We start from the raw sequence: 24,421 nt of genomic DNA on the forward strand, positions 1-24,421 counted from the left end.
TGATCAACATGTCTTCTTTGCATGTTACACTTAAGGAACAAGAGGAAGGAGGAGCGAAGTGGAACTGGCCACGCCTTAGCTGTGCCGAGTATTCCTCCTGCTTCCTGTAGAGGGCGCCCTTCCGTCACATATCCTGGCTTGATGAGCGCCACTGCTTAATTGCCAGTATGGATCATACCAAGAACCGCCACTGGGGTAGGATGCAATGATTCAAAACGGAATTAATTGTTGTAATTCCTGATGATAACATCAAAATATTAGGTGTATTGTAATTATTTTACGAGGCACTAATTTTATGTAGTTATTTTACGAGGCACTAATTATTTGAGGATGCTACTAGCTAAAACACTAGCCCCTGCTAAAACAGTCCAACATTCATACATTTTTATATAGGGACTTTTTATTAACTCTTAATTCTTATGAACATTTTTGTGCTTTTTAAATGTAAACCTTGACAAGTTTAGCCTAAAGCAATTTTTCATTAGTGTTCATAAGGTGGTCTAACCCTAAGCTAATTCCTGTGTGTCTTTTTTTTCCCAGTTGGCTGAGAGACAAGAACAGACAAGTTCACTCAGCCATCAACACGCCATCAAACTCGAGGGACGCTGACATGATTGTGGAACAGTAGCTTGACTGTGTTGTTGTGTAAAGATGACTCCTGTTACTACATGCTGCCAATTTAAGCCCTGATGAGGGCTTGTAGGTTTGTACTGCTGACTTTGTAGATGAATCCACAAATAAGTCAAACAAAAAAAAGTAATATTATGTTAAGTGGATTGTAGCACAGAGTGGTTAGCATGTAGGCCATACAGTCAGGAGATCAGGAAGACCTGGGTTTGATTCCCAAAGATGGTAAAGAATCCCACTGTCTGACAAGTTGTTTTTTGGCTGTTAGACCTCACTGCTAGGAGACCAGGGTTCAATCCCACCCGCGGCCATCTCTGTGTGGAGTTTGCATGTTCTCCCCGTGCATGCGTGGGTTTTTTCCGGGTACTCCGTTTTCCTCCCACATTCCAAAAACATGCTAGGTTAATTGGCGACTCCAAATTGTCCATAGGTATGAATGTGAGTGTGAATGGTTGTTTGTCTATATGTGCCCTGTGATTGGCTGGTGACCAGTCCAGGGTGTACCCCGCCTCTCGCCCGAAGACAGCTGGGATAGGCTCCAGCACCCCCGCGACCCTCGTGAGGAAAAAGCGGTAGAAAATGAATGAATGCATGAATGAATATTTTCTTATTCTTAATTTTTTTTTTTTTACTTTTCCAACGGGTCGTTTTTTTGGCTGTTTTTTTAGCTGTTTCAAAATTTTGTTTTTCAAGGTGCTGAAATGACACTTTTATGCTCCCGGTGATGGGCTAAAATCAACAGACATTCATCAAGGACCCCAGCAGGACCCAAAGATGGCAAAAAAATTCCACTTTTCCGACAGGTTGATTTTTTTATGTTTTTCAGGTCTGCGGCTGTCGCTTAATTCTCGTTTTTCGAGCTGCAGAAATCACACTTGCTCCCAGAGGTGGACCTAACCCAACAGACATTCATCAGGGATCCCAGTAGGACCCAAAGAGTTACTTTTCCAATGGGTCAGTTTTTGGACGTTTTTTAGGTGTCACAAATGTTTGTTTTTCAATGTGCTGAAAAAAAACTCTTTTTTAGATCCCAGTGATGGACCAAACTCAACAAACATTCATCAGGGGTCCTGGCAGAACCCAAAGATGGCAAAAAATCCCACTTTTCCGACGGGTTGGTTTTTGGATGTTTTTTAGGTCTGCGGCTGTTGCTTAATTCTCGTTTTTCAAGGTGCTGAAACGACACTTTTATGCTCCCACAGGTGGACCAAACCCAACAAACATTTATCATGGAGAATTGTATCATCTGCGATCAAAAATGCAATTTTAATACTTTTCAATTGCACATATATTGTGTGTTTTGTGTGGCTTCACCATTTTAGCCAAATTAATTGGGTTATTAAAGTGAGACATCCAATACAAATTTCAAAAGTCGAGATCTTGTGGCAAATATGACAGATTTTCATTTAACCCTTTCATATACGTGCACAAAATTGGGCTCAAGAAATCATGAAATAATTTAACTTTTAATAAAAGTCAGGGAATATATGAGGGTTTCCTTTGCATGATTTTTTTATTAATGTATGCAGCAGTAGAAAAATACCATAGCGTGAAGAGTTATTCAGTTATTTTCTTGAACAGTAACTGTTTTTATGTCCATCTATTCACCAGTTCCCTCCACTTCGCCAAATCTCCCTTGAGGACGCATGAAACACCTGATGCACCTGTTTTGGTTGCTCTGTCTCGACACTCCACGGCAATCGCTCTCCTCAATGCTCATCTGCACTGGAAAACAAAGCATGGAAATTGGTGGCTTTTTACTGGGATTAAGCGTCATTCTCCATTTTCACATCTCTGTCTCCTCAGAGGCCACGTGCATGCTGAAGGAAAAGTTCAACCTGAATGGCTACAAAGATGTCGAGAAAAAGAAGGTGATCATTGGGGGAATGTTTCCTGTCCACAAGACCATTGCTCTCAGTGATGCCAACACGTCACGGTTGCCCATGTCTTCAGGATGTGAGGGGTGAGTCTTGGTTTTGGTCTAAAATGTAGGACTCTACAGTTATAATAATATAACGATAAATCATGTGTGAGGCTTTCAGTTATTCAGACACAACAAGGCAGCACTTCAGGGACCAATTAGCCTCAGTAGCGAACATAACTGTTATTTATGGCTTCCAGATTAATCCTGATGTTGAAAAGTTGATACCTTTTTGCATTTCCTAAGCCTGTCTTGGGGCCCCCTTTCAGCTGGGCATGCCCAGAACACCTCACCAGGGAGGATGACCTCCTAAGGCAGGGGTCTCAAACTCACTTTACCTGGGGGCCACTGGAGCTAGGGTCTGGGTGAGACTGTTATTTTCTTGAACAGGTTTTCCAAAAAAAAAAACCCAAAAAACGCATTTATTAAAAACAAATAAAAAAATGAATAAACTTTGCTTTGGTTCCGATTTTTTACAAGAAAAGCTCTGATAAAACATTCCACTGTTCTCAAATATCTTCATTTTTATTTTTCTGCACAAAATAAGATGAAAAATAAATAAACAAATCAAGAATAAAGAAAATCAATCAATCAGTAATAAATAAAAAAATATAATAATAATAAAACGGCAAATAATAAAAACTTAAGAAACCACATATAGTTGGTGGGTATACAAATTATTTTTTTCAGATTAAAATGAACAAAGCATTATTAGAGCCCTGTAGACATGACAAAACACGACTATAGTCACATTTATACTCTTTTTATTTACAACATATTGCGCAACTGCAGGGTCTTGAGACACATGCTAACTCGCAAACTAGAGAGCTAGCGACCTAAACGGTAGCCTTCAAGTTATTTCCTTTAAACTTAAATAGCCAAAAACCTACCACTTCCACACGTATAGGGAGGATAACTATTAACAGTTATTTAACCTTTAACATGAACATTAATCAAACGTAATAATTTTTTCTGGGTACATGATACCATACAGCATCCATATCAAACTTGCGCGGGCCGCACTAACATTAAACTTTCATATCAAGGCGGGGGCCTCAAACTGGTGTCCTGCGGGCCACATTTGGCCCGCGGGCTGCATGTTTGAGCCCCCAGTCCTAAGGCAAAGCTAGGTCAATTTTTTTTGTTCTAATGGCGAGACACTTTAGTAGGATTATTTTGGGTTTGAATCTGTTTTGCTTTAGGAACTACTGAAGTTGGGAATTGTCTATGTTCTCTCTGTTCTTGTCTGTCTGTCTGTTCATGCACAATGTCGTCTTACCCCACTCTAGATTCAACTACCGCGCCTTCCGCTGGACCCAAACTATGGTGTTTGCCATCCAGGAAATAAACAACATGGACGACCTGCTGCCCAACACCGACCTGGGTTACGTCATCTACGACTCCTGCTTCACCATCTCCAAAGCTGTGGAAGGCACCCTCACTTACCTTACCGGCCAAGATGAGGCTGTACCAAACTACCGCTGTGGGACTGGGGCGCCCCTGGCCGCTCTTGTGGGAGCCGGGGGGTCTGACTTGTCCATTGCCACTGCCAGAATCCTCGGACTTTACCATTTTCCACAGGTAGGGTTTGACAGTGGTATACAATAAGATTAATACAACATATTTTAAGTTGGGCTGCACGGTGGACGAGTGGTTAGCATGTAGACCTCACAGCTAGGAGACCAGGGTTCAATTCCATCCTCGGCCATCTCTGTGTGGAGTTTGCATGTTCTCCCTGTGCATGCGTGGGTCCTTCCACATTCCAAAAACATACTAGGTTAATTGGCGACTCCAAATTGTCCATAGGTATGAATGTGAGTGTGAATGGTTGTTTGTCTATATGTGCCCTGTGATTGGCTGCCCAATCGAAGACAGCTGGGATAGGCTCCAGCACCCCCGCGACCCTCGTGAGGATAAGCGGTGTAAAATGAATGAATGAATATTTTAAGTTTGTATCTCCAAATAAACTGTTGCCATATTAATACATTTATTAGAGATAGAGATACAATTGGGACAAATTATGCAACAGAAGAGTTAGTTCAGGGGTCTCAAACACGCGGCCCAAATGTGGCCCGCAGGACACTAGTTTGAGGCCTCCGCCTTGATATGAAAGTTTAATGTTAGTGCGGCCCGCGCAAGTTTGATATGGATGCTGTATGGTATCATGTACCCAGAATAAATTATTACGTTTGATTAATGTTCATGTTAAAGGTTAAATAACTGTTAATAGTTATCCTCCCTATCCGTGTGGAAGTGGTAAGTTTTTGGCTATTTAAGTTTAAAGGAAATAACTTGAAGGCTACCGTTTAGGTCGCTAGCTCTCTAGTTTGCGAGTTAGCATGTGTCTCAAGACACTGCAGTTGCGCAATATGTTGTAAATAAAAGAGTATAAATGTGATTATAGTCGTGTTTTGTCATGTCTACAGGGCTCTAATAATGCTTTGTTAATTTTAATGTCTGATGTCTGATGTTTGTCTACCCACCAACTATATGTGGTTATTATTTTTTTTAATTATTATTATTACTTGATTTGTTTATTTATTTTTCATCTTATTTTGTGCAGAAAAATAAAAATTAAGATATTTGAGAACAGTGGAATGTTTTATCAGAGCTTGTATTGTAGAAAATCTGAACCAAAGCACTAAAAAAGTTTGTATATTTTTCTGTTTTTAATAAATGCGTTTTTTTTTTTTTTTTTTTTGGAAAACCTGATGCGGCCCAGTCTTGCCCAGACCCTAGCTCCAGTGGCCCCAGGTAAATTGAGTTTGAGACCCCTGGTTTAGCGCATGTTCATCCTTCCATTCTTTAGGTCAGCTACTGTTCATCCTGCTCAGCCCTGGAGAGCAAGTTCCAGTTCCCAACATTTCTGAGGACCATCCCCAATGACAGACACCAGTCGACAGCTATGGCCCAGCTGGTTCTTCACTTCGGCTGGACTTGGGTGGGAACTATTGCCGCTGATGATGACTACGGCAAGTACGGCATCAAAGACTTCAAAGAGCAGGTAGAAGAGGCCGGGGTTTGTATCTCCTTCTCTGAAACCCTACCTAAGGTAAGACAGTTCACTGCTGGTACTTGGTTTTTGGTCATATTTGCATCACATGATTAGTGGTCTTATTCTGTAGGTGAATTCACCTGAAGACATCCACAGAATTGTCCAAACCGTAGTTGAGTCCACAGCCAAGATCATTGTAGTCTTTTCATCCGACGTTGACCTCAGTCCTCTGGTTCTTGAGCTGCTTCGTCAAAACGTGACCAATCGCACTTGGATTGCCAGTGAGGCCTGGGTCACCTCAGCTCTCATTAACCAGCCAGGGGTAAGAAACATATTTCATTCATTCATTCATCTTTCTACCGCTTATCCTCAAGAGGGTTGCAGGGGTGCTGGAGCCTATCCCAGCTGTCTTCGGGCGAGAGGCGGCGTACACCTTGGACTGGTGGCCAGCCAATCACAGGGCACATATAGACAAACAGCCATTCACACTCACATTCATACCTATGGACAATTTGGAGTCACCAATTAACCTAGCATGTTTTTGGAATGTGGGAGGAAAACCGGAGTAGCCGGAGAAAACGTGGAAAACATGCAAACTCCACACAGAGATGGCTGAGGGTGGAATTGAACTTGGGTCTCCTAGCTGTGAGGCCTGTGCGCTAACCACTCTTCCAGAGCTAGAAGATAATCATATAATGAAAATGCATTTTTAAGTAAGTTTGATCGAGTGTAGAATTACTCCAACTCAGACCGGAGCTAACAAGTGACGTTGAGAGGACCGAGTGTCGCGCTAACCACTCGACCGCCATGCAGCTGAGAAACATATTTGTTTGACAAAAAAAAAAAAAAAAGATCAGCATACTATTTGGCAATGAGCTTGATCATTTCTGTCCAGGTAAGCTCAGTGCTGGGTGGTACCATTGGCTTTGCGGTGAAGAGGGCTGACATTCCTGGTCTTCAGCAGCATCTTTTAGACCTGGACCCTTACGCTGACCCTCTCACTGAGGAATTCTGGGAGACGGTTAGTGCATTGCATCAATTTATGGTAATGGTTTTATTTCATTTGAACATGCTTCAGATTACAATTGAATGCATCACATAATCAGTTCACAGTTCCACATGTCCAAAAGGAGTAGGAAGAAGCAAAGCTTATTAAATCCTACCCCTCCATCTGGTACTTTTACAATCAGTAACTGTTACATTTGTTCACTTCCTGCTTTCCTAATACAATTAAATAAAACATTTTGTATTGTTTTTTGAATTAAATTATTAAATTACTAAATTATTAAAAATATTAAATGTAATTATATTTTATTATATTATATATTTATTAATTTTATTAATTATTATTATTTTTTTAATTTATTTTTGTATGTTTTTATTTTTTGTCACGTACCGAAGTACGAGGTGATATGACCATACAATGACATAATGGGTACCATAGTAAGTGTCAGTATAGTGATATATATAGCACATCATGACTGGTTCAAGACTCTTCATCCTTGTATTTAGCAAACATCAACTGCTTGTATTGTTTCTTGAATTGGCTCATCGTTGTGCATTGTTTGACTTCCTTACTCAATCCATTCCATAGTTTGATTCCACATACTGAAATGCTATGGCTTTTTAACGTAGTCCTAGCATAGAAGTGTTTCAAATGTAGTTCTTCCCTGAGATCATATTTCTCCTCCCTTGTAGAGAAGTATTGGATGACATTTTTAGGTAATTTGATATTTTTAGCCTTATGCATTAAGATTAACTATATCAGCAAGTTTATGTATTTGTGATTTTAGGAAGAAGGAGTTATTATGTTCTCTGTCGGCGGCATGATGAATTATCCTTACTACCCTTTTTTGCAGTACATTTAGCGAGTGAAGATTGCTTTTATAGTGATTACCCCATTTTAGTTTGATGATGGGTAGTAACTGTACACGATGTGTATCCTACAGCTGTTTAACTGCACACTGGACTATAGCACAGCCCTAAGAAAGTCCAAAGACAGGGCCAGTGTGTTAAATGGCACAGCAACCAAGGCAATCGGGACTCTTCCTGATGGTTTGTGCACCGGCAGTGAGTCCCTTGCACGGCTCAACAGCACCTACTCTGACATCTCACAGCTACGAATCACCTACAGGTCAGCCTACATGTCTTTTGCAGTATATAGTAGTAGTAGTAGTACAGTGTATATAAAAAACATTGTTTTCACAGTGTGTACAAAGCGGTGTACGCTGTTGCTCATGCTTTGCACAACCTGGAGCACTGCAAGGAGGGACAGGGGCCATTCATTGGGATCGGCTGTGCTGACATCACCAAGTTTGAGCCATGGCAGGTATACATGATTAAATCAGTCAGCGGGTGGAAATTGGTGCAAGAAATTTGAAATTATTAACCAAATTTTTTTTTTTACTTTAATAATAATTTGGATTGCATGAGAAAGCGGAAAAACATTTTTCTCATACAGTAGCTCAGAGCTCACCACAACAGCACACAACATTTTAAAGCGCATGCAGAGGTCAATAAACTGTTGTATGTTCACCACTGATTTGATATGACCACGATATGTCGAATGCACCCTTTAATAAAGAACCACAACAGGAGGTTTCCTACAGCCACAGCTGCTAATGACCTCATCGCTGACCTCATTGCTAATTAGACTGTTGGTTATTTGCTTTTGTAGACCACATACCTAGTTAATTGAATAGAGGATAATTACAATATATAAGAAAACGTTACTGTAGCTGTTTATAAAAAAGTTGATTGAGACCTTAATAAAAATAATAGTTATATAACTTATTCATTTGTTTGTAGCTGATGTACTACCTGAAGAATGTCCGCTTCAAAGTGCCGCACACAGATGAGGAGGTCTACTTCACGGATGGAGATGTAGAGGGCTTTTATGACATCATTAACTGGGGCGTTGAAAGTAATGGGGAAATATCATACGTCACTGTGGGACGCTACAATGCTAGTGCAACTTTGGATGAGAGGATGACCATCATCAATGATTCCATTGTGTGGAACAATGAAGCTCTTGAGGTCAGTAACACATTTTTTGTAAAATACAGACCTGATCCAAATTTTAAGTCCAGTTTAAAAATAGGTAGAATTTACATTTTGCATGTTTGGACCTCAAAGTTTTAAGTAGAACTACAATATGCAAAAGCAAGAAAGTGGAGTGTGACAAAATACAATTTGAAAATAATTTATTGAAAACAACAATTGCACTGATAACATGTTTAATGATCTTAAGATTTTGATCAGGTCTGTAGTCTGATTTTGGTTACAAAGCTGAAAATTGTCACACTAGCGTGTTTTCTTCAGCCTCCTAATTCAGTGTGCAGCGAGGACTGCAAGCCGGGTACCAGAAAAGGAATCCGACAGGGAGAACCGGTCTGCTGCTTTGACTGCATCCCGTGTGCTGATGGCGAGATAAGCAACATGACTAGTCTGTATACAACTCCTAAACATGCTCCTATGTCATTCATTCATTCATTTTCTACCGCTTATCCTCACAAGGGTCGCAGGGGTGCTGGAGCCTATCCCAGCTGTCTTCAGGCATGAGGCGATGTACACCCTGGACTGGTCGCCAGCCAATCACAGGGCACATATAGACAAACAACCATTCACACTCACATTCATACCTATGGACAATTTGGAGTCGCCAATTAACCTAGCGTGTTTTTGGAATGTGGGAGGAAACCAAAGTAGCCGGAGAAAACGTGGAAAAACGTGGAGAACATAAAAACTCCAGAGATGGCCGAGGGTGGAATTGAACTTGAGTCTCCTAGTTGTGAGGCCTGCGTGCTAACCACTCGTCCGCCGTGCAGCCCTGCTCCTATCTCATAAAATAGAATCATTGCTAACTGCACAGTGGTCAAGTGGTTAGCGCGCAGGCCTCACAGCTAGTTGACCCGAGTTCAATTCCACTCTCAGCCATCTCTGTGTGGAGTTTGCATGTTCTCCCCGTGCATGCGTGGGTTTTCTCCGTGTACTCCGGTTTCCTCCCACATTCCAAAAACATGCTAGGTTAATTGGCGACTCCAAATTGTCCATAGGTATGAATGAGTGTGAATGGTTGTTTGTCTATATGTGCCCTGTGATTGGCTGGCGACCAGTCCAGGGTGTACCCCAGGACATGAACGTAATGAAGCCTATCCTAATGAAGGGGGATTTTGATGACAATAACGAGCAATTTAAGAAAGAAAATGAACAGATATGAAGAACAGGGATTGACGAGGCTTTATTAAATATTCTGGAAGATCTGGGTTCATATGTGTTGGGTTTGCATGTTCTCCTCGTGCCTGCGTGGGTTTTCTCCGGGTACTCCGGTTTCCTCCCACATTCCAAAAACATGCTAGGTTAATTGGCGACTCCAAATTGTCCATAGGTATGAATGAGTGTGAATGGTTGTTTGTCTATATGTGCCCTGTGATTGGCTGGCGACCAGTCCAGGGTGTACCCCAGGACGTGAACGCAATGAAGCCTATCCTAATGAAGGGGGATTTTGATGACAATAACGAGCAATTTAAGAAAGAAAATGAACAGATATGAAGAGCAGGGATTGACGAGGCTTTATTAAATATTCTGGAGGATCTGAGTTCATATGTGTTGGGTTTGCATGTTCTCCTCGTGCCTGCGTGGGTTTTCTCCGGGTACTCCGGTTTCCTCCCACATTCCAAAAACATGCTAGGTTAATTGACGACTCCAAATTGTCCATAGGTATGAATGTGAGTGTGAATGGTTGTTTGTCTATATGTGCCCTGTGATTGGCTGGCCAGCTGGGATATGCTCCATTACCCCCGCGACCTTTGTGAGCATAAGCGGTAGAAAATGAATGAATGAATTATATATATATGTATGTATTTTCCCTCTCCTCTTGCTGACAGATGCTCGTGAGTGCGCCTTGTGCAGCGGGGATCACTGGTCCAATGAAGCTCATGACGCCTGTGTACCAAAAATCATTGAGTTCCTGGCATTTGGAGAGCCACTGGGCATCACTCTTATCGTCATCTCCACTTTTGGTGCTCTCGTCACCATTGCCGTCGGGGTGAGATTTACTGCCCACAAACAATATCACAGGATTATGTGACATCCAATACCACAGACTTAACCACAAATACAATCACTGTCTAAATGTGCTGCTTATTTCAAGGTGGTGTTGGTCATGCACTTGGGCACTCCTCTGGTGAAAGCCAATGATGCTCTATTAAGCTTCTTATTGCTCTTCTCATTGGTGGTGACGTTCCTCTGCTCCATCGTCTTCCTCGGAGAGCCTCAGCGCTGGAGCTGCATGACCAGCCAAGTAGCCTTGGCTTTGGGCTTCGCTCTATGTCTTTCCTCCCTCATGGGTAAGAGAAAAAAAAAAAAAAAACAGCGTGCGGGCCAACTGGAGTACTCTTGCAAGCCGGCAGATTATGTATACTGCAATACTCCCAATTGTTCTACCCCCCCAGGCAAGGCAGCAGTGCTGATGCTAAGAGCTCAGGCTATAAAAGCGGCCCGTGCCAGATCCAAAGCAGCTGCCAAAGCCGCAAAAGCTGCAGCCAACAGCGGCAGTCCTGACGTCGTCGTAACCAACACCGCCAATCTCGGTGATGCGCTGGTTGCTACCGCTCAGCCTGATCTTCTCACTTCTGGACACCAAAGGGCAATAGCTCTTACCACAACATTGATTCAGGTAAATAAAATTCATTATTCACAGAAAAATGCTTCAGAATTTTATATCACTATTAATAATTCTATACATTTCAAACTGGACATATAGAAAATTAATTAATAGCATTTTACTTACAATTGCTAATCTGTCTCCGCCGCCCGCAGGCTTTAGCTTGTACCGTGTGGCTCATCATCTTGCCCCCCTATCCGAGGAAGAACACCTCAGCTCAGAATATCAAAATAATTCTGGAGTGCAATGAAGGCTCTGTCGTCTTCATCTCCAGCATCTTTGCCTATGACATCCTGCTGGCTCTGCTGGCGTTCATCTTCGCTTTCTTGGCCCGAAAACTAGAAGACCACTTCAGGTAGGAACTTACACAAGTTCTCAAGAAAAGCAAGAAAATGCAGCGCTGCTTTTAAAACTACATTGAATCTCATTCCAGTGAGGCCAAGTGTATCACCTTCAGTATGCTGGTCTTTTTCATTGTGTGGATCTCCTTCATCCCGGCGTACCTCAGCACGCGAGGGAAGTTCATGGTAGCCGTGCAAATTTTTGCAATCTTGGCCTCCAGTTTTGGCATACTGGCTTGTATCTTCCTGCCAAAGTGTTACATTCTCCTGATCAAACCTGAACGCAACACGGAGGAGATGATGAGACCACACGGCAAACCACGTGACGGGATCTCGACCGGGACATCAGCATCACTTGCCACCGCCGCTACCGATGTCAATGCTACGACTGCATCCACTGCTATTGATGATTAAGTGACAGGTAATAGGAAGAAATACAGTAAAGTCTCGTTATATCGATATCGGTTAAAACGAATTACTACTTATTACGATACTATTTTCATTTCCCGGCAAATTTCTAGTCTTTTATGATATAATTAGCTCCGTTAGTACGATACACGGTTATTATGATAATCCGGTTACTAGGATGCCCTTTTCATCTCCCGCCAGCCAATTTGGTCTGCTTATATCGATACAAAAGCAGCTTAAATCAATCTTTGCTTAAGGATTTCAATACCAAAAAAGAACACGGCGAACGGCTGCTTCCAGTCAACTTTATTTTTCACACTTCCACCACCAGAGTGCAGCACACACAGCGGAAAACACCCGTCCCTCGCGCCTACCCCTCCGGGTGGCAACACCTTCCCTATCGATAGTTCCGGGGTGAATTATGTCCCGGTAACCGGTAATCACTACAGCGTAAGTTTATTTTTATTTACTGTAGTACAAAATGTATTGTAGTACAAAAGCATGCTAGATACACAATCCATGAACTCAAGGAGAAAATTACATGCCATATCAAAGATCCGCCCACTTTTAATGCAGTTCGGCGCAGGATCGGATATATGGATAGTCCGGTTATATCGGTATTTTTTCCGACTCCCGAGAATATCGATATAACGAGACTTTACTGTACTAGAAATACTCCACAAGGTGAGGTTAGAGTTTGTGTTATGTCATATGTTCAGTCTATTAAACTAAATGTAGAATATATTGGCAATTGAAGATAATATCAACGATACAAAGTTTTAATTGTGATGCGATTGTTTTTCAGAGTTAATTGACACATTTTATTCACAAAATTAAATACATACAAATAATAATTATTTTAAAGAGGCTGCTAACTTTGTTCTATTGTGATTATTTTCTGGCCAATTCAGGCCCGGTCCTCAGCATATTCAAAGAATAAAATGAATTCATGATTACTTGGATATATATAAGATGTTTCACTAATTAGCTTTGTCACCTATAACTGTAGCTCAGTGTATGTGTGCTTGCTTATAATTGCTTATAAATAATAACATATTATTTATTTCCCATTCTGTGCACACGTTGTGCGTCATAAATACGTCATCGGGCAATCCTTTAGTTGTTGTTTAGTTATCCAAGATCAATTCACACACTATTAACATTGCAATCCAAGGTACCTCTGTGTTCCCAGTGTATGTGTGCTTGCTTATAATTCACATATTATTTATTTACCATTCTGTGCACACGTTGTGCGTCATAAATATGTCATCGGGCAATCCTTTAGTTGTTGTTTAGTTGTCCAAAATCAATTCACACACTATTAACATTGCAATCCAAGGTACCTCTGTGTTCCCAGTGTATGGCTGTTTTTCCATTGGAACAGCTGCCGCAGAACCTGTAGTAGTTCTATGTGTGATCAAAGTTATTTAAGTTATTGTTAGATCAAAACTTGTAGATGTTTGGCACACTTAATCATGTGATTCTATTTTACCGCTCGTTAATTGCTAATGCTACTGAGTTAGTAGCAGAATTGAAAGTCAGGCGTATGGGTCACAATGTTTTGGAAGGTAAATGGTTAGGTGGTATCATTAATAATGATACTGTGGTGATCAATTCTGCTTCATAACACACTTCATAGTGCATCCGTGTTGACAATATAGTGACATTTTTTGTGTCATGCATTTAGTTAGTAATTAAATGCAAGCAGTCAAAAAGGTGAAGTATTTGCCACGCTGGCGAGCAAGAGTGGAACGCCATCTTCGATTGTGCAGAAGTCTTATTGTGTAATGCTGGTCTGGAGTTGCATAAACCCCTCCATACTGCAATTCAACCCCTGACCAGGGACAGAGCCAAGAAGGCAGGCCTTGGATACACTCCCCTATGCTCCTCTTGGTGTTCCTACCTGGCAAAAGATGCATGGATGTCCAGAGGAGCCATCTGTGGAACATGGGTCTTTGCAGAAACTCAGCAAAAATGGGAAAATAGAGCAAAAAGGTATAATGTCGCATCGGCTTGTCTTGGGAATTGGGTTTTTATTGACACTCACAATTTGTACATGTTTACAGTGAGGCATCCTCACTTTGCTTGTGTTGCCAGCTAATTAGACAACGTTGGCTGTGTGTTGACTTATTTTCAGATAAGCTGTACACTGACTACTCTAAAACACTACAGAATGGTCAGTTCTTATTAGCATCCATGTTAGCATTGGTACCATGGCTTCCCAAAAAGTCCAGTTGTTCATTCATTCATTCGCGGGGGTGCTGGAGCCTATCCCAGCTGACTTGAGGCAAGAGGCGGGGGTACACCCTGGACTGGTGGCCAGCCAGTCACAGGGCACATATAGACAAACAACCATTCACACTCACATTCATACCTATGGACAATTTGGAGTCGCCAATTAACCTAGCATGTTTTTGGAATGTGGGAGGAAACCGGAGTACCCGGAGAAAACCCACGCATGCATGGGGAGAACATGCAAACTCCACACATAGATGCCCGAGGGTGGAAGGGTGGAGGGTGAACCCTGGTCTTCTAGCTGTGAGGTCTACGCGCTAACCACTCGCCTGCCGTGCAGCCCAGCTTAAAATATGTTGTATTAATCTTATTGTATTATTAACAATTAACCTAGCATGTTTTTGGAATGTAGGAGAAAACCCATGCATGCACAGGGAGGACATGCAAACTCCACACAGAGATGGCCGAGGGTGGAATTGAACTTGGGTCTCCTACCTGTGAGTCCTATGCGCTAACCACTTCACCACCGTGCAGCCCCATGTCCAGTTGTGTTCCACTGTATTGACTGTGAAGGTCAAAACAATTGATTTGCAACTTTCGTACAAGACTCCCTCAACTTAATTCTACTGCATGTAGTACTTTCATCACTATTGTGTGTAAACTGTTATATAATAGCACGTAGACTCTTAAAAGAACAGCTTCTTGGAAGTAAACAGTGTGTGTAAACAAAGAGAGACGCTCAAGGCTTCCCCCGGTATTAACAGTGGCGACGCACAGCTGCTGCATTGTTAGTATATGTGTGTGTGTCTAACTGTTTTAACTTTTAACTCTACCACTCCACTTTATCCTTTATCACCTTCTCACCATTCACCACCTCTCACACATCCCACACATCTGTTCTAATATTAAACCCCCTATCACTGACCACCATCCACTGGGGCGGACGACTTGAAATTCGGATATCTTAGGGTTAGTGCATTCAAATACTTAGTATGGGTAGCATGACCTCAAAATGAGGTTTGCTGGTTCGATCCTCTGTCCTTCCATGACCATCCTAGTATCCTTGGGCAATATACTGAACCCTCAGCTGCTCCCAGTGCTGTGTTATCAGTAGGTAAATGTGTTTTGAACTTTAAGTACATTAAAAATAGAAAAATATTTTTTCAAAAAATTCATTCATTTTCTACCACTTGGGGTACTGGAGCCTATCCCAGCTGTCTTCGGGCGAGAGGCGGGGTCCAATCACAGGGCACATATCGACAAACAACCATTCACACTCACATTCATACCTCCACACAGAGATGGTCGAGGGTGGAATCGAACTAGGGTCTCCTAGCTGTGAGGCCTGCACGGTAACCACGCTGTGCAGCCCAAGAAATTCAATTAGTATATTGCAATATATTGTCATATATATATATAAAAAATGTCTTACTTCTTAAAGTAATGTTAAAATCTTTTGTAGACCCCAATCTTGTGTATTACCTTGTGTATTACCTCGTCTCATGAAACCCCAAATAATTAATAATCCTAATGCCACAAACACAGCGTTAGTTAACCTATGTTTTATTGTGAGCCACCTACATTGGAGCACACTGCAGAATTCTTATATTATATCCATAATCATAATCACGTCAGTAGTGACCCTGACCTTTGCCCCCTAAATCCATCTCATGTGAGCTCTCGGGGTCTCCTTACTTGGCTGAATAATTCAGGCCTGATCTTTTTACTTGACCCCTGCAGATATCACTCCAGACATCTGCCACGGATGCCTGGATGACCTGCGACCTTGTGCTTATGAGTTTAGGATTAGTTTGATTTCTTTAAAAATATTCTTACATTGCATGTCCAGTGTAATGTATTGGAAATGGCCTACTACGGCCTCCTAATAATTTGCTGGGTTCTAATAATTGACTGAATTTAATGATTTAATAATTATTATTGTTTGCATCAATGTTAAAATAAAGTGGCCAAACAATCTTTATTGTGATTGGTCACACGCCCAAAGTGCTTCCCAACTATGAACCATATAAGTAAGTCCGCCCCTCTGTGACATCACAAAAGAACCAATCACAGCGGAGTGGGCATACCCGGAGGCGGGAATAAATTAAAACAGACTGTTTTTTTTTTAGCAGGAAGCAGAAATGAAAGACAATACTGCTGGAATAGGTGCAGATTCTGGAAATCTAAAAAGTTTTCTGTGTGGGTTATTGTGTGTAGCTGCTCTATAGGACCACAACTCAATACAAAGGGTCAAAAATGAGCATAATAGGCCCTTGTACTGTAATTACAGGGCAAAATCAACAAATTTCACACCAGTCATTGAATTTATATAAATATTAAAATGATTGTATATCTTACATACCTTTCTGATACAAAATTGAAGAGGAAGAAGTAATCTACCCAGCAAAATACACGTCTCCATTGACACTCTATTACTATGTTTTTAAATGTGTTGTGCTTGTTATTCTTGTTATAAATTTGTGTTTTTCTCACATCAGCCAAGGATCTTATGATATGAAGAATGGTGTTAAGAGCCGAAGACCCTGAAGGAGTCCAGAAGGTGTGTAAATATAGAGCAGTCATTAGGAGCCACAATCAAGTGTGGGAGTGTACAGTACATGTACATACCATGTTTTTCTCCCCTTCTAGTACATCCATACTCATTTTTTGTATGTTCATTTTCTATAGTAATGAAGTTGTTTGTTTGAACTCTTGTGTACGCTTATCCTGCAGCATGTGTGTGTGCATTGTCGACACCCCGGCATGTTTGGCTCCCTCCTTTTAGGCCGGTGCAGAGCTGTGACGAGACAAGGAAACCCGGATCCTGTTTCAGAGCGGATGAGGCTATAAGAGGCCAGAGAACACTCTGTAGCAAGACACAAAGAGGACAAAAAGAAGGAGAACGTGCTAAACACATCCCAGAAAGCCACCGTTAATTGAAAGTTTTATAGGATGGCGCAAGAGTAGACGTGATTGAACACAAATGTGCGCATAAAAAAAAAAAATTCTCCTTGAACTTTGTCCTTGAGGTTTCCAAAAGGGAGTGCCTGGCGTTATGCTCGCCGCCCGGAGCAGCGGAGGGGGTGTCGGGGGTCCTGGCGGGGGACCGCCCCCTGTACATCGGCAACACTCTGTGAGCTCGGTCACCGGGATGAAAGGTCAGCACGGTAACGCCACAGAGGTGAAGCGCAGTGCCTGCTGCGGGAGGCAGGGGGCGCCGCATCAAAGCAGAGGGGCGCTGCTCAGGGAGATGGAGAGCAACTGGTACCAGAAAATGTTTGGACTGGGAAAAGAGGATACGGTCAGCTATAAAACGGGAATGCCTTATAGGTGAGTCCCACATTATATAAGTGAATACAATGTTTTTAAAATGGAGGCTCCTCTCTTGTCTCAGCCATCCTTTCGTTTGTGAGCGTTGGGTATCAACCTCTGACTTAAGAGATGTGACACCTGATCTGGTTGTAATGCTAACAGGCTGCATCTGTTTTGCCGTATTAGATATGTGTTGATGTCGCCTAACGCCATGGTGACAAAACATATGGAGCTTGGAGGGAAAGTGGGATTGGCAACCATGGTAACCGTTTAAAAGAAGCAACCGTTATCACAACCTCAACTTGTGGAATTTTTGAATGATAGTGATCCTTTTCTGTATTTTAGGCAAAGTCAACCCCTTTTTCCCCCCCTACATGATTATAAAACGCTTATCTATCTTTGTCCAATTCTAATGATCCGGGCTTAAAGTTCCCATCATTCCCATATTTCCCAGTTCTCGCTAATGTCTTTGGCTTTGTTCGCAATGTAAAGAGATTAAGATTCTGTGTATTACGTATTTTATATTTAATGCAGTGAATGGTTGTTTGTTTATATGTGCCCTGTGATTGGGTGTACCTTGCCTCTCACCCGAAGACAGTTGGGATAGGCTCCAGCACCCCTTGCGACCCTCGTGATGATAGGCGGTAGAAAATGAATGAATGAATTTTACTTTACTTTACTTTTATTTACTAAAATCTTCAGCAAAATGCAGTGCAGACAGACGTTCAATCAGTCATTCATTCATTTTCATTTTAAAATTTAATGTATTCAATTTTCAGTTTTTCAGTTTTTGCTCAAGCAACACCAAAGTTGGTACAAAGGCTAAGGGTAGGGCTTTACACAACACTCAAAACACAAAGACAACATGGACTAACAAGCTTCATCATAAATCAAAGAATTCTCGCTGTCTCGCCCGAAGACAGCTGGGATAGGCTCCAGCACCCCTCGACCTTCGTGAGGATAAGCGGCAGAAAATGAATGAATGAATTTTACTTTACTTTACTTTTATTTACTAAAATCTTCAGCAAAATTTAGTGCAAACAGAGGTTCAATCAGTCATTCATTCATTTTCATTTAAAAATTTAATGGTTTCAATTTGTAAGAACTTTTTGTCCTTTGTTTCCAGTTTTTGCTCAAGCTCAACACCAAAGTTGGTACAAAGGCTAAGGGTAGTGTGTTACACAACACTCTGAAGTTCGATCAAAACACAAGGACAGTCTCGCTGTCTCGCCCCAAGACAGCTGGGATAGGCTCCAGCATCCCCTGCGATCCTCGTGAGGATAAGCGGGAGAAAATGAATGAATGAATGAATGAATATTAATTGCAGAGCAGCAATTCCATTACAAAATATGTTTCGGGGGCTAATTTCCTTAGTGTGTCACCCCACAAATTCTGCCTACCAACACATGCAAAAAGACTATGAGCCATTCTAATGATCAATGTTACAATTGGTTATGTAGTTATGTTTGGTGCCGTACCATTTTTCTTTCTTAAAATGTGCTGCTTTAAAGGACGTGTTAGCTCAGTGTAAATAATTTGGCACAAGTCTTTGCACCGCTCAGTGTTGACTGCCAAGATGCAAACAGCTGCTTCATACAGTTCGGATTGCTGAAGGCTGCAACGTGCTCCTTGATCAATTTCTTGCCAGTATATGAACAGAACACATTATATTTAGCCAGGAAGCTCCAAGAGGAAGAGGTTTATTGCAATAAGCTCCTGTGCACCGTCTTGAAGTGAAGTATTATTGACTTAGTAGCCAGTGCGTTAGTTTGATTGATAGGCTCAGTGTGTGCGCGCCCATGGATGAGATCTGAATAAGCCATCTAAGATGAACCATGACACATGGCGAAGACAGCTGGGATAGGCTCCAGCACCATCCCCGCCCCCACCCGCGATCCACCAGCACGTGTCTTTTAGCTCTTTGGCGTTTTTATTTGAAAAGTGGGGCAAAATATAACCACAGATTTCCCTAAGGTTTTTCAAGGGAGCTAAAAATACAGAAGCTTTGTGTCTTTATTATATATTTATATTGATTACTTTATTTATATATTTATACTTTATTATATATTTCTATAAGCAACAATTAATGTCATTTATAGAGACAAAATGTGCTTATATTGTCACATTATGACATTATATTATATTTAATGTGATATAATATATTTATATAATATATATAAAAAATATATAAAAATAATAAAATATTAAAAATATATATATATATATAAATTAAAATGCATATAATTAATATAATATATTTGTACTTATTTTGTTTGTATATATTGTATACAAAATAATTAAAGTCTCTTTGTAAGTAATTTAAATTACTAATGATTGCTTCTTAGTAAAGAGTCACAGTGTATAAAATACTAATTATGCAATGCTTTCTGCATCTATAATATTTAGTGTAGAAAATATGATTATGTCTGCTTTTCAGTATTAAACAGGTTTAGATCCTCAATGATAATAATGTTGGCTTTTAGTAGGAAATGTAGGCCACCACATTGGTATTAAACAGGAGCAGGACAGTCCCCGAGGGCTGGAAACTGATCACTAGCTTAATTATTGCTGCCATAGAGCCGGGTGGAATAGAATGAGTGTTCTCATTTAAGTTCACTAAAATGAGATGATTTCTCGCAGTGCATATATGCAAAGATGAGTAAATGAGGAAACAGTGTGGACTATAGCTTCAGTCACAGCTCATTTGAAGCCATCTATAAATATAACATTCATTATAGCTTAGTTCTCTACTCAGTTGATAATGATCAGACATGCTGTATGTGGACGTTCGAAGGAGAGTTGCCCACCAATGGGAGTGTGTGTGTGTGTGTGTGTGTGTGTGTGTGTGTGGAGGTGGTGGAGAATAAAATACAATAAAAGCATAATTAGTCTCAGGGAACATGGAGCTGATGTAGAAATACTGGAAACAGGGAAAATACCTCGTGCGGAGAGACTTTAGAACTCAGGATAATTGGATGATGTGCTGACTTGTGCTGAAATTGTCATTTCTATGTGGTTCTTTTATATGAAAAAGGTTTAAAACTAAACTGCATGTGTTATAAAACTTCACAAATATACATATAGTATGGAGTATGGTATGGGTTTTTTGTTTTTTGTTGGAATTTTTGAATGTTAGTGATTCTTTTGTGTATTTTAGGTAAAGTCAACCCCTTTTTCCCCCCACATGATTATACAACGCTTATCTATCTTTGTCCAATTCTAATGATCTGGGCTTAAAGTTCCCATCATTCCCATATTTCCCAGTTCTCTCTAATGCCTTTGGCTTTGTCTGCAAAGTAAAGAGAATAAGATTTTAGTGTATTACGTATTTTATATTTAATGCAGTGAATGGTTGTTTGTCTATATGTGCCCTGTGATTGGGTGTACCTTGCCTCTCGCCCGAAGACAGTTGGGATAGGCTGCAGCACCCCCCTTCAACCCTCGTGAGGATAAGCTGTAGAAAATGAATGAATTTTACTTTACTTTACTTTCATTTACTAAAATCTTCAGCAAAATGCAGTGCAGACAGAGGTTTATATGTGCCCTGTGATTGGCTGGCGACCAGTCCAGTGTGTACCCCTCCCTCTTGCCCCGAAGACAGCTGGGATAGGCTCCAGCACCCCCCTCGACCCTCGTGAGGATAAGCGGTAGAAAATGAATGAATGAATTTTACTTTACTTTACTTTTATTTACTAAAATCTTCAGCAAAATGCAGTGCAGACAGAGGTTTATATGTGCCCTGTGATTGGCTGGCGACCAGTCCAGGGTGTCCCCCGCCTCTCGCCCTGAAGACAGTTGGGATAAGCTCCAGCACCCCCTTCGACCCTCGTGAGGATAAGCGATAGAAAATTAATGAATGAATTTTACTTTACTTTTATTTACTAAAATTTTTAGCAAAATGCAGTGCAGACAGAGGTTTATATGTGCCCTGTGATTGGCTGGCGACCAGTCCAGGGTGTCCCCCGCCTCTCGCCCTGAAGACAGTTGGGATAAGCTCCAGCACCCCCTTCGACCCTCGTGAGGATAAGCGATAGAAAATTAATGAATGAATTTTACTTTACTTTACTTTTATTTACTAAAATCTTCAGCAAAATGCAGTGCAGACAGAGGTTTACAGTGAAGAAAATAAGTATTTGAACACCCTGCTATTTTGCTATTTCTCCCACTTAGAAATCATGGAGGGGTCTGAAATTTTCATCGTAGGTGCATGTCCACTGTGAGAGAGATAAACTAAAAAGAAAAATCCAGAAATCACAATGCATGATTTTTTAACAATTTATTTGTGTGATACAGCTGCTAATAAGTATTTGAACACCTGAGAAAATGAATGTTAATATTTGGTACAGTAGCCTTTGTTTGCTATTACAGAGGTCAAACGTTTCCTGTAGTTTTTCACCAGGTTTGCACACACTGCAGGAGGGATCTTGGCCCACTCCTCCACACAGATCTTCTCTAGATCAGTCAGGTTTCTGGGCTGTCGCTGAGAAACACGGAGTTTGAGCTCCCTCCAAAGATTTTCGATTGGGTTCAGGTCTGGAGACTGGCTGGGCCATGCTAGAACCTTGATATGCTTCTTACGGAGCCACTCCTTGGTTTTCCTGGCTGTGTGCTTCGGGTCGTTGTCGTGTTGGAAGACCCAGCCACGACCCATCTTCAATGCTCTGACAGAGGGAAGGAGGTTGTTCCCCAAAATCTCACAATACACGGCCCCAGTCATCCTCTCTTTAATGCAGTGCACTCGTCCTGTCCCATGTGCAGAAAAACACCCCCAAAGCATGATGCTACCACCCCCATGCTTCACAGTAGGGATGGTGTTCTTCGGATTGTACTCTTCATTCTTCTTCCTCCAAACACGCTTATTGGAATTATGACCAAAAAGTTCTATTTTGGTCTCATCTGACCATAAAACTTTCTCCCATGACTCCTCTGTATCATCCAAATGGTCATATGCAAACTTAAGACGGGCCTTGACATGTGCTGGTTTAAGCAGGGGAACCTTTCGTGCCATGCATGATTTCACATCATGACGTCTTAGTGTATTACCTACAGTAACCTTGGAAACGGTGGTCCCAGCTCTTTTCAGGTCATTGACCAAGTCCTGTCGTGTAGTTCTGGGCTGATTCCTCACCTTTCTTAGAATCATTGAGACCCCACGAGGTGATATCTTGCATGGGGCTCCACTCCGATTGAGATTGACCGTCATGTTTAGCTTCTTCCATTTTCTAATGATAGCTCCAACAGTGGACCTTTTTTCACCAAGCTGCTTGGTAATTGCTCCGTAGCCCTTTCCAGCCTTGTGGAGGTGTACAATTTTGTCTCTGGTGTCTTTGGACAGCTCTTTGGTCTTCGCCATGTTACAAGTTAAAGTCTTACTGATTGTATGGGGTGGACAGGTGTCTTTATGCAGCTAACGACCTCAAACAGGTGCATCTGATTCAGGATGATACATGGAGTGCAGGTGGACTTCTAATGGGCAGACTAACAGGTCTTTCAGGGTCAGAATTCTAGATGATACACAGGTGTTCAAATACTTATTTGCAGCTGTATCACACAAATAAATTGTTAAAAAATCATGCATTGTGATTTCTGGATTTTTCTTTTTAGTTTATCTCTCTCACAGTGGACATGCACCTACGATGAAAATTTCAGACCCCTCCATGATTTCTAAGTGGGAGAAATAGCAAAATAGCAGGGTGTTCAAATACTTATTTTCTTCACTGTATATGTGCCCTGTGATTGGCTGGTGACCAGTCCAGGGTGTACCCCGCCTCTCGCCCCGAAGACAGCTGGGATAGGCTCCAGCACCCCCCCTTGACCCTTGTGAGGATAAGCGGTAAAAATGAATGAATGAATTTTACTTTACTTTTATATACTAAAATCTCCTTTCTCTCATGATGCACTTCTGCCACCTAGTGGCCGTTTTTATGGCATTAAAATTGCTCTCAAGCATAATCACTTCCTTTCGCTGTAAATACGCATGAATAAGTTGTTAACTTGCGTTCGGGTTTATAAAAACTTATGAAAAAACAAATGAATTAAATAACGTAACAAGCTATTTTTTCACCACAGCACCCTCTGCTGGACATAATGAGGCTTTGTTCCTGAATGCAGAAATGTTCGCCAGTGTGTCATGTACTGCTCATGTCTATTATTATTACAACTGTAAACACAGTCACGTTGCATAAGCTCAGCTGACATTGTCACTGCCAGGCAGGATCAGTTTTTCCACTCTTCCATTCTTTCGTGGACATTGGACACAGCTACCACTTTGTCAGGGTGATTTACATCTGTGGCCCTCCCTTTTTTTTTGAGTCCGTGGATCAGTTCAGGTTCTAGCTAACCTCTGGTGGGAGGTAGTAGTTGGGGTCACAGACATTATGGTTATGTATGGAACACACTCCAATTTACAGTGAACAAGCACAATTTGACTAAAATCTGAGTTCGAAGTCCTCCTGGCTTCTCTCCACCCGGGTTCTCTTGAACTCCAGAAGAGCACCCAGGCTTAGAACTTCAGGCTTAGAACAATATGGACTTAAATGTAAAAATCAATGAATCACTGTAAAACACAAAAACACCTCACATGACGATTACTTGGCTGCACGGTGGTCGAGTAGTTGGCACGCAGACCTCACAGCTAGAAGACCCGAGTTCAATTCCACCCTCGTCCATCTCTGTGTGGAGTTTGCATGTTCTCCCCGTGTATGCGTGGGTTTTCTCCAGATACGCCGGTTTTCCTCCCACATTCCAAAAACATGCTAGGTTAATTAGCGAATTGTCCATAGGTATGAATGTGAGTGTGAATGGTTGTTTGTCTATATGTGCCCTGTGATTGGCTGGCCACCAGTCCAGGGTCAAGACAGCTGGGATAGGCTCCAGCAACCCCCTGCGACCCTCGTAATGATAAGCGGTAGAAAATG

General features: G+C 41.5%; 1 protein-coding gene across 1 annotated transcript; it reads left to right on the forward strand.

The window, feature by feature from the left end:
• Positions 1 to 46: 46 nt before the first annotated feature.
• On the forward strand, positions 47 to 12,237 carry vmn2r1 (vomeronasal 2, receptor 1). The gene is made up of 16 exons (XM_058080228.2): positions 47 to 195; positions 541 to 703; positions 2,239 to 2,590; positions 3,838 to 4,129; positions 5,358 to 5,600; positions 5,674 to 5,865; positions 6,439 to 6,564; positions 7,493 to 7,677; positions 7,752 to 7,872; positions 8,352 to 8,579; positions 8,865 to 8,988; positions 10,430 to 10,590; positions 10,696 to 10,891; positions 10,997 to 11,220; positions 11,364 to 11,563; positions 11,642 to 12,237. Exons 3-16 carry the CDS (start codon positions 2,274 to 2,276, stop codon positions 11,961 to 11,963), a joined length of 2,931 nt encoding a protein of 976 aa, XP_057936211.2. The 5' UTR covers positions 47 to 195; positions 541 to 703; positions 2,239 to 2,273; the 3' UTR covers positions 11,964 to 12,237.
• Positions 12,238 to 24,421: the final 12,184 nt, after the last annotated feature.

Source organism: Doryrhamphus excisus, linkage group LG8 (genome assembly GCF_037039965.1).
Source record: "Doryrhamphus excisus strain RoL-2023G ecotype Guam linkage group LG8, RoL_Dexc_Guam_v1.1, whole genome shotgun sequence".
In the NCBI taxonomy this organism is placed as follows: Eukaryota; Metazoa; Chordata; class Actinopteri; order Syngnathiformes; family Syngnathidae; genus Doryrhamphus; species Doryrhamphus excisus.

What these genes read in the sequence shown, in the direction of transcription:
- vmn2r1 (XM_058080228.2), top strand. Translation starts at nt 2,274, where the DNA reads ATGAAACACCTGATGCACCTGTTTTGGTTGCTCTGTCTCGACACTCCA. An exon ending in GACTTTACCATTTTCCACAG is followed by an intron (nt 4,130 to 5,357) that starts GTAGGGTTTGAC and finishes TCCATTCTTTAG; the next exon opens with GTCAGCTACTGTTCATCCTG. An exon ending in CTCTCATTAACCAGCCAGGG is followed by an intron (nt 5,866 to 6,438) that starts GTAAGAAACATA and finishes ATTTCTGTCCAG; the next exon opens with GTAAGCTCAGTGCTGGGTGG.